Source organism: Antennarius striatus, chromosome 1, assembly GCF_040054535.1.
Source record: "Antennarius striatus isolate MH-2024 chromosome 1, ASM4005453v1, whole genome shotgun sequence".
Classification (NCBI taxonomy): Eukaryota; Metazoa; Chordata; class Actinopteri; order Lophiiformes; family Antennariidae; genus Antennarius; species Antennarius striatus.
The window spans coordinates 1,856,389-1,873,163 of NC_090776.1; the positions used below are offsets into that span (position 1 = coordinate 1,856,389).

Genomic DNA, 16,775 nt, shown 5'->3' on the forward strand with positions numbered 1-16,775 from the left:
TTGATCTTTTGTGATTTCAAAGCATTTATAGCTATTAGTTGTATTGTTAGATTACTGAATTATTAATAATTAAAAGACTATTTATGAAAGGTTTGTGTCGTCCCTGTTGATCTACACTCTGGGAAGCGGTTGCTTCGAGCTGCTGCTACAGCATCAATGATTAGAAAATTAATACATTAACTAAAATGAGTTGGCACAATTTTGTTTGCAACACCATACTTTATTGTGAATATTAAGAAACAGATTGATAGTTAAGAGAATTACTATCACTAGTAATCAGTAGTAATCATTAAACACCATAGATAATCACAAGTAATCATTAGTAATCATTGGTAATCATTAGTAATCATTAGTAATCATTGGTAATCATTGGTAATCATTAGTAATCAATAGTAATCATTGGTAATCATTAGTAATCATTGGTAATCATTAGTAATCATTAGTAATCATTGGTAATCATTGGTAATCATTAGTAATCATTGGTAATCATTGATAGTCATTGTTAAGATTTGATTAGCGTCAGAAAACAGGGATAGGATGATATCATATCAATAATGAACCCTCCACCACGTGGTTGTCGATCGGATCATCAGAGCGTTCTCTGGTTGCTACGATCTGCTGAACGAATCCCTTCAGAATGCGTCTTTGGATCTTAGCAGCCGGGCTCTGGATCGCGACCACACAACAACCCGTAATCGTCGTCGAGGTGGACAGTTGGTCCGTCAGTCCGAGTCAGAGTGTCGAGAACCTGAGGAGACAACCCAACTGTCAGTATCTTTGAGTCCTGATGGAAACCACCATGTTGGCCTGACCCCGATCTCCAAAGCCCACCTCCTGTCAGACACATTTGAACAGCCATTGGGTTTTCCACCACTAGAGAGCGCCAACTCTCTGCTTACTGCTGGCTCACGTCATCAAGACGAACGAGCATGCGTAGTATATCATGGAAAAAGACAATCTCCCGATTTGTTATACAGTAATTCCTTGTTACTCGTAGTTAATGCTGTCCGGGACCACTCGCAAAAAACGATATTCTGCGATATAGTGACAGATTATTTATTTTATTATTTACCGTAATTTAAACATTTATGAACCCTCCCGATACTGTTATTAAACCACCTAATGTCTGTATTACCTTTCCAAACACTCTAGACTGTTTGAAACAATTTTGAGTTTCACGGAAGTGCGTTGCGTTCCGAGACTCACGGAAAGCAACGCACTTCCGGATGCTGTCAGCCAATAGCATGCGCGTACGTTATCACGTGGCTACCTACTAAAAATCCACATAGAGGTGAAGCCGGGCATCTTGAAGCGCGAACAAGCGAGGGACTACTGTGTTACCATCGAAGAAAATTGAAATGTAGTCCGGCAGCAACCGAATGTAGAAGAATAACACCATCAGTGGAATTATTAAATTAAACTTACTTTCCCAAATGCAATGGCTCAGATCATTGGGCAAGTTTCAGCATAGGGTAACAAATATGTGTTGGATTTAAGTGTAGACTACCCACTCATGTCAATTATGATAAAGAATTTAACAAAAGATTTCTGTTTGGTTTAGAGGATCTCACCTATTTACCCCAGACCATTGAGACGATGGCTGGTTTAATGTCCAGATACTTCACGTTGGTAGATCTGCGTCTCCGAGCAGGTGTGCCGCATTCCTGGAAGTTAAAGTCAGACAGGAAGTCTCCTCAGTGTTGATCTAACATTGTGATTATTTAACTTTCATGTATTTCAATAGATGAGAAGACCGAAACGTCCTCCACTGGAATGGGCCTGACAACACGAATCTTCTTGGTCTGGTGGTACGGTATGGTTGTAACCACCAGGCCGGCTGACACTCTGTTCTCACTGGTTTCATATGTGTTTGAAGGACGTACCGGGACACAGCTTTCTCCATCCATGATTGGACACAGTCTGATTTCACAGTGCAGGGAAACATCACCAGCGTTTTCAGTGAACTGGAATATGTTGAAGCAGAAGGAGTTGGATGTTCCCTCTCCATTTCCATTTGTCGTCACAGAGCCCTCGGCGGGACAGCTGCTCACAAACAGGAAAACACATCAAAACGACACCCCAGAACACGCTTTCATGGATTAACAGCATTTATTAACCAATCCTGAGGTTTCTCACCCGCCTGTGATCAGGTTATACATCATAGCCTCACTGCCTGCAGCCTGATTGGTTGCCCAACAGTGTTCAGTCACCACAGCAACGTTAGAATCTTCCAGTCCCTCAGTGCTCAGCTGAACCCAGACCTTTTGGTCCAGTTGGACCTCAGTGGATGCATCCAAAGGTATCGTGAGTGCAGCATCAAGGAAGGTCATCAGGGACAGAGTGTATTCCCATTCCTCCCCTTGGACTATCTGCACTACAGAGCTGCAGAAAATACATCCTGTCAACTGTCTCGTAGTCCATCTTTCTGACACATAGTGGTGAAAGAAACATGACCGGTCACTACTAACCTGCCTTCGTCAATGTTGAAGAAAGTCACCACCGCGTCAGAGTGGTCAAAGACACAGCTGAATACAATGGAGACAAATTCTTCTCGGGTGATGACGGTGGCGGGATTTTGCGCGGACAGGACTCTGTTTGTGTAGTTCAAAAATCCACCAGAGCTCTGCAAGGACACAAGGATAAAATGTTCTCATGACTTCATTAAAAGTTAAGTCTTCAAACAGACGTGTGTACCAGAATCCAGTAAGGAAAGACACTTAGAAATGAAAGAAAGAAATAGTTCTTGTGATCATCGCAGGAAATAATAATGTTGGTTCATTGGGTCAATAGCTGCAGTTCTGGATAAATTTGGCTTCTATTTAAAGGTTTCAGTGGGTAGCGCTGTCGCCCCACAACACGGCGGGTCCGGGTTCGAGTCCCGCTCTGAGCGGAGTTTGCATGTTCTCCCCGTGTCCGCGCGGGTTCCCTCCGGGTTCTCCGGCTTGCTCCCACCTCCAAAAGCATGTGCAGGGATAGGCTCCAGCTCCCTGTGACCCGCTACGGCGGATACAGCGGCGGTACATGAAAATGAATGTTTTAACTGTTGCTGGTCACATCCATAGAACCAACAACAGCTGGACCAACAACAGCTGTCTGGTACGATATGGATCAGGTAGCAGACAAAAATCCAGGCTTTTGGTGGTGGGAAGAGACCCCAAGTTAGCATGCGAGGTTGAGATACGGTCAGGCTCAACAGAATACACGTTAACAAATATTGGAATCAAGTTTCGCAAGACTCCATTTCACACTGGAGGTGGTGGTCAGAGGTGACCAGTGGGTTTGGGTCTACATGCAGCTCCCATTTAAATGAGGGTGGTGGGGTAAGGATGACACAAAGGCCATGCAAACCCAACTTAACAATGTGCAGGGAGTATTCTGCAATGCCCCTTGTCAGGGGCAATCTTGTTTGACTTGCAAGACAAGCTGAGAACATTCTGTCTGAACGGAAAACCGTGGAAAACCTCCATGCCTTTGAGCCATAAATTACGGGTATTATTAGTTCTTGGCTGAAGGGTAGTTAGCAATACCAGAAACAGATGAGGTGAGACTTGACGCTGAACCCTCAGAAAGATCCCAAACTCAGGCATAACACTGGAAGCTATTTGGCTTCTTGTTGAGAGTAAAGAAGCGTTGATAGAACCTACCGTAACAATTGCTCCACAGGTGTTGGTGGTGTTAAAGGTAAATTTCACCATGCCTGTTTCTTCATCTGCGTCACCCACACAGGACTCATTATTGAGGTGCAGGTTGGTGTAGTCGAAACCTGCTTCCTCCACAAGACAACCGATCACAGTAAGACACGCGGTGTTTTCCTCACATGTCACAGGAAAAGCTGAACACCCAAAGAGAATGACAAAAATGAACATCTTTAAATCTGGCGAAGTCAAGCAATTCCATCCTGCTTTGGAGTCTTTCCCTCAGAGCTGGTCTGGGGACAGAAAACAAAATCAACTTCCAGTTTTGTGGTTGGAAATATCAAAATGACAAACTCGAGAGTGCAAGAGGAGCCGGTTCTCGTCTAGTGTAATACTAGTCCAGCTCCTGTCGGCTGTCGTACCTGGAGAATCTCTGAAAGGTGCAGCAAATATGGCCCGACAGTAGCAGCTGGTGATATCGCCCCTCACGCCACAGTATTCATTATCATTGCAACGTCTGCCGTTACAGAAGGGCTGGGGGTCCGCTGAAAGACACAAAGAGAGACGTCATGTTAGAAAAATCAGGCACCACAAAACGCCACTGAATTGTTCAAACTGAACTTCTCCAGAGTTGTCTTTGGATTCCAACATAGCTTCGTGTTGACAATTGACTAATGTTAATCCTCAATGTGTCGCCAACAAAAAATAAACTCTCAACTGCTGCGAAAACAGAGCAATGAAGGTAGACAAAAGTCTTTCCTTCTATTTTAGTAATTTAAGCAGATCTTTTTGACATTCATTTGGCTGTTAATTCTGTGACAGAAGTCTTACGACACTCAAGGTTCGTTCTCCAGTCTGGTAATGTGACTCCACTGTCGCTGCACGCTTTGTCGTAGGCCTCAAAGAATTGACAGTTGAAATTGTCCACATCAGGGTATTTGCACAATAATGTAGTGCAGGCTTCTATGAAGGACTTTGGTTCAACAACACCGTGGCAAGCGGTGAAGGGCGGATCGTTCAATAATGCACACCTGGAAATAGAAAGACAGACAGATGGAAGGTTGAAGTCCTGCATCCAATGTAGAAGTTTTTCCTTGAATAAAAAGCTGGTCCAGGTCTTCTATCATAAAACATGGACTTTATTACAGACATGTTTCATCTGCTTACCGGGCAGTCAACTCATTGCAGTCCACATTAAGGTCTATGGGGTCAGGGAAGCTATCCTGGCAGCTAGGGGGCGACAAACAACATAACTTATTTCCACGAATAGACAGAAAGTGAGTGTTCAGACCTCAGCAAAGATACTGAAAAGCTTTGTATCGTCACTTCAGTCCACAATTCAGAAGATCAAGACGAGGGGGGCAGCGACACAAACAGTCTGTGGACCGACCAACCAATCAACCAACTACTACAATCAACAGCATTGAGTTGGGTGTGTTTGAGGTCTTACCCAGGAGTAAGCGTCCTCGAAACAGCTAAGGTCTGGCCTCCACACACACCATTCAAGCTGCTTCCTGCAGCCAATCCTGCAGATGTTTGTGACAGAATGTGATGGATCAGTACTGGATGAGCAGCAGCTCTCTGAAGGACAGCTGACTTCACACCCTGAATACCCCAAAATGTTCAAATTTTGTCTTTAGAATTCTACTCTCCAAACCTGAATATGTGATATGTGCTGTGTCGCCATCAAAATAGACATCAATGGTACCACCATTGACGGTCCAACTACCAGTGATTCCAGTACCATCCATGTAGATCGTCCCACTACCGAGAGTCGTAGGTGTTGTGGTGATTGTAACTGGAATGCCGTTCACCTGACAAGGAAAACATTGATTCAAATGTTAAACCACACCAGATTTCCCATCACCCATTATTTGAGTCAAAGAAGAGTTTGGACAATTGGAAGCACACAAGAACATGACCGTGACTGGAGGAAGCTCACCGTAACTTCACCGTCTTGTGAAAACACATGGATCGTACCGGCAGGAAATTCGATTGACACATAGTCAATAAAGCTCACGTCAGTCCGAGTACGCTCCAGGAAACCAGCCGTCACCACGAACCCGTTGATGGACAGCAGAGTGTATACACAGCGGTCCATCACCGTTTCAAGGTCTTTGTCAAATGTGATGATAGTGGGGCCGGTTATAACGCATTTGCGGTCATTTGCACACCTGATGGAGGAAGATGGGCACAGAAACAAGTTATCATCATCGTCACCCACAGTTGAGGACTAAGGCCACCAGGGAGCGCTCTAACGAACACTTCTTCAATGCGTTCATGTATTTAGTTAACTCCATCAGTAATATTTAGCGACAGCAGGACCGTCTCACTGTTACCTCCCGTAAGGAACGTCATTTCCTGCTGCTGCTTCACAATAAGAGCATTCTAACTACAACAGGAAGTGAAATCACCCTGAACGGAGAAGGTTTTCAGGTGAAGTCCCTGTTCCACATACGAAACACACACTTACATGCCGTTTCCTAGACAAGCTATTCCAGCTTCGCAGCCTTGACTGACCGTGATCGCTTCGGGACCACATAATTCTGAAATGCAGGTGTCCAGGTCTTGAATAGCTATGATCTCACCAGGTCTGAAAAATACTGTGACATAAAGAAATGTTTACGTCGGGTTAAATTGTGGTGTATCAGTTGTTTTTTTTGCAAAAAATAAAGCAAATCTTTCACAATTTAGTTTTTAAGGAAGCAGAATAGAAGCTTGGCGTCAGTTGATGTACCGACCTCCGCCGTCGAGACAGCCGCTGATATCAAAACAAGCGTCTTGTATCGACCCCCCAGCCACCACAGACATCCTTTCCTGTTGTACACCAGCACCGCACACTGTAATCAGCTAGACAACGACAGATAAACAGACGTTACCGTTGGTGCAGAGAACAGAAATTCCTCCATCGTCAGATAGACTTCGTTGGGTCGAGGTGACACCTTCAACTAAAAGTCTCCCTGGTTTGAACACAACCTGAATGCTGTGGTCACATGGTTACATGGACAGCGTGTGATAGTTTAGTCCATGTTCTATTTATTATTCAACTTCTTATTCGCTTCTGCCACTTTCTCGGGTCTTGGGGGTTGCCGAAGCCTATCCCAGCTGACTTATGAGTGTGATGCCGGTGCATCACAGAGAGTTTATGTTTTAGTCATGGTAAATATATCTTTTTAATGAATGTGTCCGCGGCACTGTGTCCATAGTGTCTCCAGCAACCCCCGTGACCCCCCGAAATCGAAGGAAGTGATACGGAAAATGAATGAATGAAAAGGAATGAACCCCGACCCACACAGAGCACAAGTTAAAGTAAGACAAACTAAGTGATGCCAAAGACACACCAGGCTGTGTCACGGGGGTTCCCTAATTATACCTTTGATCAGTTTGCTTATTGATTGCTGATCAGTTTGTTTGTTTTTCACTGGAAACATGAACAACTTGGAGGTCAAAAGGAAAAAAGGACGACACACTCGATTTCATTTGAAATAAAACCGCTAAAGACTCCATCATCGTGACTTTAACATGAAAGTTTGAATGTGTGTGTGCGTGTGTGTGTGTGTGTGTGTGTGTGTGTGTGTGTGTGTGTGTGTGTGTGTGTGTACAGTGTATTTTACTCACGTATGCCCCATCCAAATTGGCTATTATTTGCAATCCTGATCTTGTACCAAAGTTGCCAAAGTTAACCGTAACCTACAAAGAGTCAAGACCATCAATCAAGTATGCAATGACATAAATGTTGTGTTGTTGACTGTTCACACAGCTCACATCGTATTACAATCAGGAAGACACTGAACACTCACTTCGTCTGACGCAAATGACGCCACACAGGACAAACTGTTTCCCATGGTTCCCAGGCCGTTAAGGCAAGGCGCGGCCGGGTTCACCAGGTCAGTGGTCTCAATGGAGAAGGTCAACGGTGGAAGGATTGAAATCACCTCGACACATTCCCCTTTCGCCAAAGGGTCAGGCGGACCATCAAAGCAGATGAGCAGTATGTTGGCATTGGTAATTAAGTACTGTTAAAGAGACACAACAAATAACATTTAGATGAGGGATAATTATAATACTAGGTTCAGAAGCAGCAGCGGTTCATCCCCCTGACAACCAGGTTCTGATTGCAGACCAGGGTCGCATCTCCAGCAACAAGTTGGAGAATCTTATTGATAGCAGATGGAACCAAAGATGTTCTAAAGTGTCCTACTTACATACGCTGAAGTGTAGGTCGTTCCAAAATAATTTATGGGACAGGATGTCAGGTCCACCATCACCTGACCACCTGAAGAGGATGGAGATACGTGAGGGAACTTTGTGAGGGAACAAAACAAATCAAGACAATTCACTCAATCAGGAAGCGTCAAGCGAACAGATCAGGTGATTCTGTCCCGGGTTCGTCAGTTCTGACTGAAGTCTTTCGACGCCCCCCCTGGGTGGAGTTTGGAAATGGTTGACCGGCGTACTTACGTGCGATCAGCACCAGGGCGGACAGGATGAGCAGGAGGCGGAGCATGTTGGAAGAGGCCAGTCCGGTGACGAGAGCTGGAAGACAGAGTTGGACATGTTGGATTGGACAGAACCTTCATCCCATCAGACGGACGAACGATGAAGCTGACGGGACGGATCATTTGTTGGCCTTCCGTCTCTGTTCCCCAAACGGACAAAGAAAGACCACGGAATTCACGCCGTTTGCCTGATTAAAGGACGCGTTTGGGAACTACACAGCACCATCACTGTATTGTTGGATAATTGTGTTAGTATTCGCCCCTAACCCTGACCAATAATTATTACGCCATTAGCAAAAACTCCCTAACCCCTAACCCCAACCCCTAACCTGAACCATAACCGAACCCTAACCCCTAACCGAACCCTAACCCTAAGACCTAACCCAAACCCTAACCCTTAACCTGAACCTTAATCCCTAACTCGAACCCTTATACCTATTTCAAATCCTAAACATAACCCTTAACCTTAACCCCTGAGCACCTGAACATCGGACCAGGTCTACAGAGAGAAGGGACGGACGAGCGGCGTCCAGGTCGTCTTACCTTCTGGAAATCTGAGGTGAGGTTGAGGAAGACGAAGGTCTCTGACGAGTGTTCAGGTGGTGGACGGATGCCACCGTGGAGAACGATGCTCTCTCCGTCTCACTCCCCCTCTTTTTATGCTGCTGCTCGCATGAAGGTATGCAGGGGGCGGAGCCGACGACGGCGACGCCTGCTTCGGCTCCACCCCATGTTTTTTCTGTTTGTTGCCACACAGACCAGTTCAAAAATAGTAAAGACAAAAGACGTCAGGAGATTATAACTGAAATAAATGACAATGGTGACATGAATGGGAAAGAACGTGTTATCTAAGACGCATGACTGACCATCAGCAGTTGGTTCTTCTGAGGTTCTGTGTGTTATATTATTGAATGCACAACGCCAGACATGATAGTGTTTCTTGGATTAAAACAAATTAGTAGAGTTTTTATGTATTTGGACCTGGGGTGGGCAAATCTTGTGACTGGTGGGCCTCAGAGTTCTAAAACTTGACAGTCCGGCCAGCAGGTGGGTGAAACGTTTATTTGTTCTAACGCAAACGGCAAGCAGAAACCATTTTTAAAAGGTTTGGACTTTTAAAAAGGCTTATTGTATAAGTTAATTTATGACTGCATTTATTTAATTAAATTAATTGTATAGTTTAAACTAGTTTGGTGGGTCGGATTACAAAACCTAAAGGGCCGCACACGGCCCGCGGGCCGTAGTTTGTACATACAAAATTTAGAGTGTCTTTGGAATTAGTCTGATAAAGTTTGATACAAAACCACTAATATTATTATAATAATCATAATAATACAGGCATGCCACGATTTACTTTGAGCAACGTCGTTCTCGATTATGTTACTTTTTTTAAAAATTATACAAGGAAAAATAAAAATCAAGTTTATGTCATTTTACTCAACTTTACATCTGTAGCCCGTAGCAACCCCCACTACCTGAAATACAGAAGAAGTGACTAAAGATGAGACTTTTGTTTCTTCACTATATTATAAAATCAAATTTTAATTGTTTGTAAGCTTAAAATAGATTTGCATGACAGACAGGAAGTCCCTAAAGCATCACCAGAACCAGACAGACTGACCCTGAACCCGGTGTCCGGGTCCAGGTTCTGGACCCAGACACCAGGTTCATGGTGTCCAGGGTCCAGAACCTTCAGCATCCTCAGAAACTAATGAACATGGAGATCTAGAACCTGATTGGATGAAGAAACGTGACCATTACAGCTAAACTGGAGCTGATGAGGCCCTTGGTTGGAGGTCCAGTTGCTCCTCACTAGGCAGGAAGTGTATGTCTGTTAGCTTCTAGATTAGCATCGCTAGCACCAGCACAGATATGTTTTCAGATGACCTGAAACCTGCGATTTAATGACCAGTCTACATACTAAACTGTCCATTCAGCCCAGGAAAGTTCCAGGTCATTGATGAGCGTTCTTGTTTTTAATGAGCCCATGACTTCAAGATGACTGGATCTACCTGTTCTTTAGGAAATGTAGCTCATAAACATGTTCTTCGCTGGGTGTGTAGCTGTATACACATTTAATGACAATAAAACTAATGACGTTGGCTGTATACATCATCCTGAAGAAAACTGGAATGCTAAAAATACCGCCCCTCGGAATGAGGTGAATCTGAATAAAGCGCCACACCCAATCAGATGGAAAACGAGACGCACAAATGAACGAGAATGAGAAGAATGGTACGATCCGAAATACCTTCATACTTGACCAACCCGTCGCCGTCGCCAATCAATGAAGGTGGAGGAGGACAAAGAGTCTCGCTGTTGGGATCATCATCAGGACAGCAAACGGAACAAAAGACTGATGGAGAACAAAATGTAATAAGAACGATGTTCGTGTTTGAGTAACAGTAGAAGGTAGCAGGAAATGGAAATGCTGACACATCCTGGACGTCCTCCAAGTAGACCTAAAGGTCCACACCGGCTGTATTTTCTAATGGCGTCCTCTAAACCGGGAGAGTCAAACTCTTTTTCACCCAGGGCCACATCAGCATCACGGCTGTCCTCAAAGGGCCAGATGTAACTAATACATGTAAATGTAACGTAAAATAATGTAAAATAAATGTAACTACTCCTCAACGTTAAATAACGCTGAATTTATTACTTATTCAAGTTACAAACATTATAGTTAGACAGGAAAAATATGCTTGTTTCTCTGTTATAAAATAAATCCTTTTAAATTTGTCTGGTTATTAAACCCACAGAGCTCCATCAATCAAGGATCAAATTATCAATGAATAAAGAAAAAAATAACATCAGACACAAGTTAGGACGTTAACTTTGGTACAACCAACTTCAAAGCGGTGATGTATTGTACACTCAAGAACTGGATAAGATAGAGAGAGGAGGGAGAAGGCCAGTGTGAGTAAGACCATAGGTCAAGGCTATGCGCTACCTTTGATCTATGGTCAAAGCTAGTGATCATATTTTTATTTTTAGACACTATGACCTTTTATGCTATGGTGGGCCACCTAAAATGATGTGGTGGGCCACATTTGGCCCCCAGGCCTTGAGTCTAACAGCGTCTGTCGGCTGTTTCCTCTAAGAAGTCTGTTTTAGACGTCTGTTTTGTCTTATTACAGCCCAACGCTGTCTTCTTATCATTACTAGTGGTAATCGCTGTGATTTTGTGGCTATCTGTCAATTCCTACGATGACTGTTTTGATAATGTTAAATATTTGTGTCTGAGTTACTTTGGCATAGAATTTATATGAAGATAGAACTAGAACACACACCCTATGGAAAACTTCCAGAACATGAGTACAACTACACCTTGGCTTACATTGTTTTGATTAACAATTTTCTCAATAATACGTCAGGCTTTTTATTTTAAAAAGTAAGAAAAAAAAAAAACCCGGAAAAATAAAAATCAAGTTTACGTCAATTTTACTCCACTTTACGTCTTTTTTTAAAAACGATTTTTGGCCCCTGTTGCGTCTTCTGGGGCAAATTAATATATTTACTCAAGTGAAACTCTGGCCTGAAAGTTGTTTACATTTCTGTAACTGAACAATTTAACATTACCAATGTTAGCAGCTAACTGGCTAGCTGCTAGGGTGTCAGGGTGACGTTAGCTTTACATTTACGTTATTCTGAGTTGGTCTTACATGTTAGCTAGCTTGAGCTAGTGAGTGTCTCTTAAACAAGTAAACAAAACTAACAAAAAAAACAACAAAGTTAAAGCTCCAGCTACTCGATATGACAACCGTTAGCGGCTAACTGGCTAAATGAGTCAGTCGCCTCCATTTTTTCTCAATCTTTCCCTCAGCGGGTGAGAAACTGGAACCCACCATCCCAACGATGCTGTAATCATTGATTAGTGTCTCGTCACACATTTTCAATAAAGTTGGTTTAAAGTTGAACTATTTTTGTTATAGTTAAACACAAAAATGCCTTTTTTTATTTTAAAAAAACTTGATTGGTAACACAAGTAAGACGATGATGCATTCGGACGTTCTGTCCAGGGTCAGTATTTCTCATTTACATGCAGTTGATGACAGTCTTAATACGTAAGATATATTTTTGGTTTATCAAGTCATAAATATTTGATTCTATTCTTCAAAGCAAAGAACAAACATCATTAATAGCTCATAAAAATCCCACATATGTTTTCGTCGGTTTATTGGCTCGTTATGTTTGACAATCAGACATTGTTGTGTCCCTTTAAACTCAAACGCAGCACTGGGTGGGAAGGCTAGCTCCATGAGTCAGCACTTTTATAGTCGCTAAATTATGCGTTACGTGAAAAACAGGAACAGCAAAATGTCATCTCGGATTAAAAAACGGCAGGTATGCAGTGGTTTTGTTTTCCTCGTGATCGTTCATGCCTCAAGAAGAAACACACTGTTCTTTATTTGGTTGCGTTGTTAGCATTGTGTAAGCTAGCTTCCGGATTAGCTACACATGCAGTCGTGATTGAAATACCTCTCATAAATCATTTTTTAAACTTATAAATTTCCAGCCACACCAAAAGAATATGTAATAGTATTTAAAAAGTGTACAGAAATGTGTAAAAATATTATTCAGAAGTGTTGATTTTAACGTACTTCCTCTTCCTGTCGCCAGTTTTGTAGAAACGGATGGAAAAAAATGTTTCACTCATTCTAAAAATAGCAATACGCTAAATATTTCAAAAAGAACACATATCTGTTCCTCCGGTTGTTTCATAACGCAATTCTTTTCCAAATGATATCTATTGGAAGAATATTTGAACAATTCCCAATAAACATTTATAGCAACAAATGAAGATATTCGGTTAAAAATTATTCGTAATTATTACCGTGCCAACTACTAATATTCTTGAACTTTACAAGAATGTCTTCCTAAAAATGGGAACATTTTGTACTTTACTTTTTTAGAAAGTAAAGAAAGAATTTTTAAAAATTATAAATCTCTTCATTATTTTGGTTCTATATCCATAAATGTAAATATAGTTAACAAAGACATGTATTCAAACATTTATCAGTGGTTAATAGAACAAAAACAATAAAAAATACAGTTATTTATTTTTGGTAATTATTATATCATCATTGTACACTCCTTGAAATACAAAATTAAAAATAACACAAAACAAAACTGGTTGCCCATTACCCCTGGAGGGGGTTTTAGCATCCGAATATTATCTACTTCCTCTTCCTTCTTCTTCTTCTATTGTAATTTTAACTACTTTGCTTATTGCGGTGTCTTAATATTTATGGCCACATAAACAAATTCAAATCATTTCTACATTTTATTGGAGTTTGGAATTTCTCGCCCGTCCCGACAGCTTTTATGTCAAAATCGACGCTAACTGATTTACCGGACAAAGACACGCCTACGCCATTTCGTAGCAAATTGGGATCAACAGGAAAAGAAAAAAGGAGTCTTTACGTTATTTAACGGTATTAAACGGTTTCGGCTGTTAAATTCCAGTCCTCTGGTCGAATATGTATTTGTCGGGGTTTATTTAGCTGCTACATGCTAACGAATGAGAGCAGAAACAAGACATTCTCTCACGGTCAAACACACTGAACTAAGTCAGGATGAACACACGTGAGGACACAGATGTTTCTCCTTACAAAACGGACTGGCCACGCCCTCCTGAAACCCAATTAAACAAAGCTAATAAAATGCTAACAATAGCAGGAGAACAGAACCTGCCCGGCGAACAATGAATCACCTGGTATGTACACTCCTGCGACTCCTGGTTCCGTCGCATTTATAACCCGAGTTGCCCCCGCCCAGTTGCTAAATGTTGCCCCCAACACATTTGAAGCCCCACCCTTCGCCCCCCAGTGAAGATTCTGTCAGGGATGGAATAAATAATTTTGTTTGTTTCAGTTCAACGCCGAACACCGAACAAGGGCCCCCAATCAGCCCCTGGTTCTCCGATTGTTATTGTTCAGACATTGATCAGTAAAAAAAAACAATAAATTTGAATTTCACATTACATATTTATTGATTACTCACATCTGTATATTTCACTTTGCACAGTTCTTTTTCATGTGTAACGTATAAATCTATTTATATATCTATACTTCTATCTGTGTGGCTGCAGTTCCCTCCACGTCCAGCAGGCGGAGGTGTTTCTCTATCGTTCAGCTCACACATCTTGCAACGCGATTGCGTAAGACAGGTGATGAAACATCGACACTCACACACACACACACTCACACACACACACACACACACACACGCACACACACACACACACACACACACACACACATGCACATGAAGCTTCTATCGTTTAACAGCACATACACCAATCCTCCCTACTTTCGCTCTTTTTACAAGTACAACCAGTTGGTTACCATGACAACTAAGGCTGTTGAGGCCACAGATCCTCCCACATCTCTCCCTGTTTTCAACTTCGGTGGGGTCTACAACCTGGATTCTTTACTTTCCCCTCGCCGGTGAAGTTAAATACACATAAATTCAACTCCTGGAAAATAGACTTGTCTTGTCAAACGTTTATCATCGAGATGCTAAAAATAAAAATAAAAGGTTAAACGAGGATAAGAACCTGCTACCGAGTCGCGTTCTCCACGTCTTTTTAGTTTTCCCATCATGCCTCTGGAGGTCAGAGGTCAAACGACCTGGCGGTACATTTCCATGTCACGGTTTTTTCGTCCCGGTCCGTCACCGTGACTGTTGCTCTACATCTTGACCCTGGCCCTTATCGGTCCGGCTGATACGATCCCGAAGCGATAGATCGGTCTTATCTCCGGGCAGGTGTCCAGGTGTGTCAGGCGGGCGGGGCCGCATACCTGCTGATCAATGGGGGGGGCCCGTGCTGGACAAGCACTGGAGGGCCCAGAACAGTTTACTTTGAACGCAACACGCGGCGTTTCACATCATCTGGTCAGAGTTTGTCCTCTCCGTTTGATTTGTTGACATCTTCACTGTTGTGTTTGGCAGCGCTGTATCGCCGGATTGTCCTCAAACGCCCCACACGGAACACATCCACACGGCTCCACCCTGGAACAGCAGTTCAGTGATGACGAAGCTCTCCGATGTGACTCTAAATGATTATGAATGGAGAGGGAGTCTAAAGAAGAACCGATCAATGATCGTTTCGATCAATAGAATCTGTTTTAAACACGGCCTCACCAGTTCTAGGGTGTTTCATGAGGTTCTAGTCCAAACAATGAGGTTCTGGAGCTGCGGTGGGTTCTTGAAGTCTTCAAGATGACCAGGAGGTTTGGTGGTGATGTGGTTCTAGAAGATCCGATGAGGTTCTCCTGGTTCCTCATGTTTCTTCAGAGGTCAGCTGTATGTGGACGTCGTGGAGTCGAGTTTCTTGAGATCTTTTAGGATGTTCTTTTTAGAAGCAAAAGGTTCTGCAGGTTCTGATAGACCCTTTGCAGCTCTGGGTTCTTCTGGCAGCAGATCTTTTTGAAGGTTCTGGAACTCCTGAATGAAGTTCTAATGCAGGTTGGAGCTCCGATGTCATTTAAGGGGTGTAAGAGGTCTAGAACACACGTGTCAAACTCAAGGCCTCTGGGCCCAAATGTGGCCCTCCATATCATTTAATGTGGCCCACGAGAACATAAAAGGTCAGAGTGTCTAAAAATAAGTAGGTCAAAAGTGCTCTGACCAAAACTACATTTCCCACAATGCAGTAATTCAGCCCATTTTAACATTGATTAAAACATTTTGAACAAAGTTAACGTCCTAACTTGTGTCTGATGTTATTTTTCTTTATTGATTGATGGTTTGATCCTTGATTGATGGAGTTCTGTGGGTTTAATAACCTGACAAATGAAAAGGATTTATGTTAGAACAGAGAAACAAACGAACATGTTTTTTCTGTCTAACTGTAATGGTTGGAACTAGAATCAGTCAGAAATTCAGTTATTTAACATTAAGGAGTAGTTACATTTAGTTACATTACACTGAGTTACATTTAGTTACATTTATTAGTTACATTAAGGAGTAGTTACATTTAGTTACATTACACTGAGTTACATTTAGTTACATTTATTAGTTACATTAAGGAGTAGTTACATTTAGTTACATTTATTAGTTACATTAAGGAGTAGTTACATTTAGTTACATTACACTGAGTTACATTTAGTTACATTTATTAGTTACATTAAGGAGTAGTTACATTTAGTTACATTACACTGAGTTACATTTAGTTACATTTATTAGTTACATTAAGGAGTAGTTACATTTAGTTACATTACACTGAGTTACATTTAGTTACATTAGTTACATTAAGGAGTAGTTACATTTAGTTACATTACACTGAGTTACATTTAGTTACATTTATTAGTTACATCTGGCCCTTAGAGGACAGCCCTGATGCTGATGTGGCCCCCGGGAGTCTTCATTCTTGGAGGCCTGGCGATTGGGTCAGAGGTCACGTGGTTCCGGCAGAGAGTAGATCAGATCAGCTGGCAGCCCTGCCTCTTCAGACTCGGGGGGGGGGGGGTGGGAGTGGGAGGGGGGGTTATGCAAGCTCTGCTGAGCCGTGTGGGGAGGACAGGAGCCGTGATGGATGGCCTGCAAACTCTGGCTGGATGAAGCCCCCCACGACCATCACCTCCTCGCTCCGCATTCCTCCCCCAGAGGCCCCGGGTACTGGGGGGGGGGGGCTGAT

At 42.6% G+C, this 16,775-nt stretch overlaps 1 protein-coding gene across 1 annotated transcript; it reads right to left on the reverse strand.

The window, feature by feature from the left end:
• Positions 1-213: 213 nt before the first annotated feature.
• On the reverse strand, positions 214-8,952 carry LOC137597829 (alpha-tectorin-like). The gene is made up of 19 exons (XM_068318368.1): positions 8,678-8,952; positions 8,097-8,171; positions 7,841-7,911; positions 7,436-7,651; positions 7,254-7,325; positions 6,377-6,485; positions 6,109-6,238; positions 5,578-5,809; positions 5,293-5,449; positions 5,086-5,161; positions 4,803-4,865; positions 4,467-4,666; positions 4,058-4,180; positions 3,645-3,832; positions 2,469-2,623; positions 2,137-2,382; positions 1,884-2,043; positions 1,572-1,664; positions 214-748 (listed from the first exon to the last, which is right to left on the reverse strand). Exons 2-18 carry the CDS (start codon positions 8,140-8,142, stop codon positions 1,572-1,574), a joined length of 2,337 nt encoding a protein of 778 aa, XP_068174469.1. The 5' UTR covers positions 8,143-8,171; positions 8,678-8,952; the 3' UTR covers positions 214-748.
• Positions 8,953-16,775: the final 7,823 nt, after the last annotated feature.

What these genes read in the sequence shown, in the direction of transcription:
- LOC137597829 (XM_068318368.1), bottom strand. Translation starts at nt 8,142, where the DNA reads ATGCTCCGCCTCCTGCTCATCCTGTCCGCCCTGGTGCTGATCGCAC. An exon ending in CGTCATTTGCGTCAGACGAA is followed by an intron (nt 7,326 to 7,435) that starts GTGAGTGTTCAG and finishes GACTCTTTGTAG; the next exon opens with GTTACGGTTAACTTTGGCAA. An exon ending in ATGGAGAAAGCTGTGTCCCG is followed by an intron (nt 1,665 to 1,883) that starts GTACGTCCTTCA and finishes TTTAACTTCCAG; the next exon opens with GAATGCGGCACACCTGCTCG.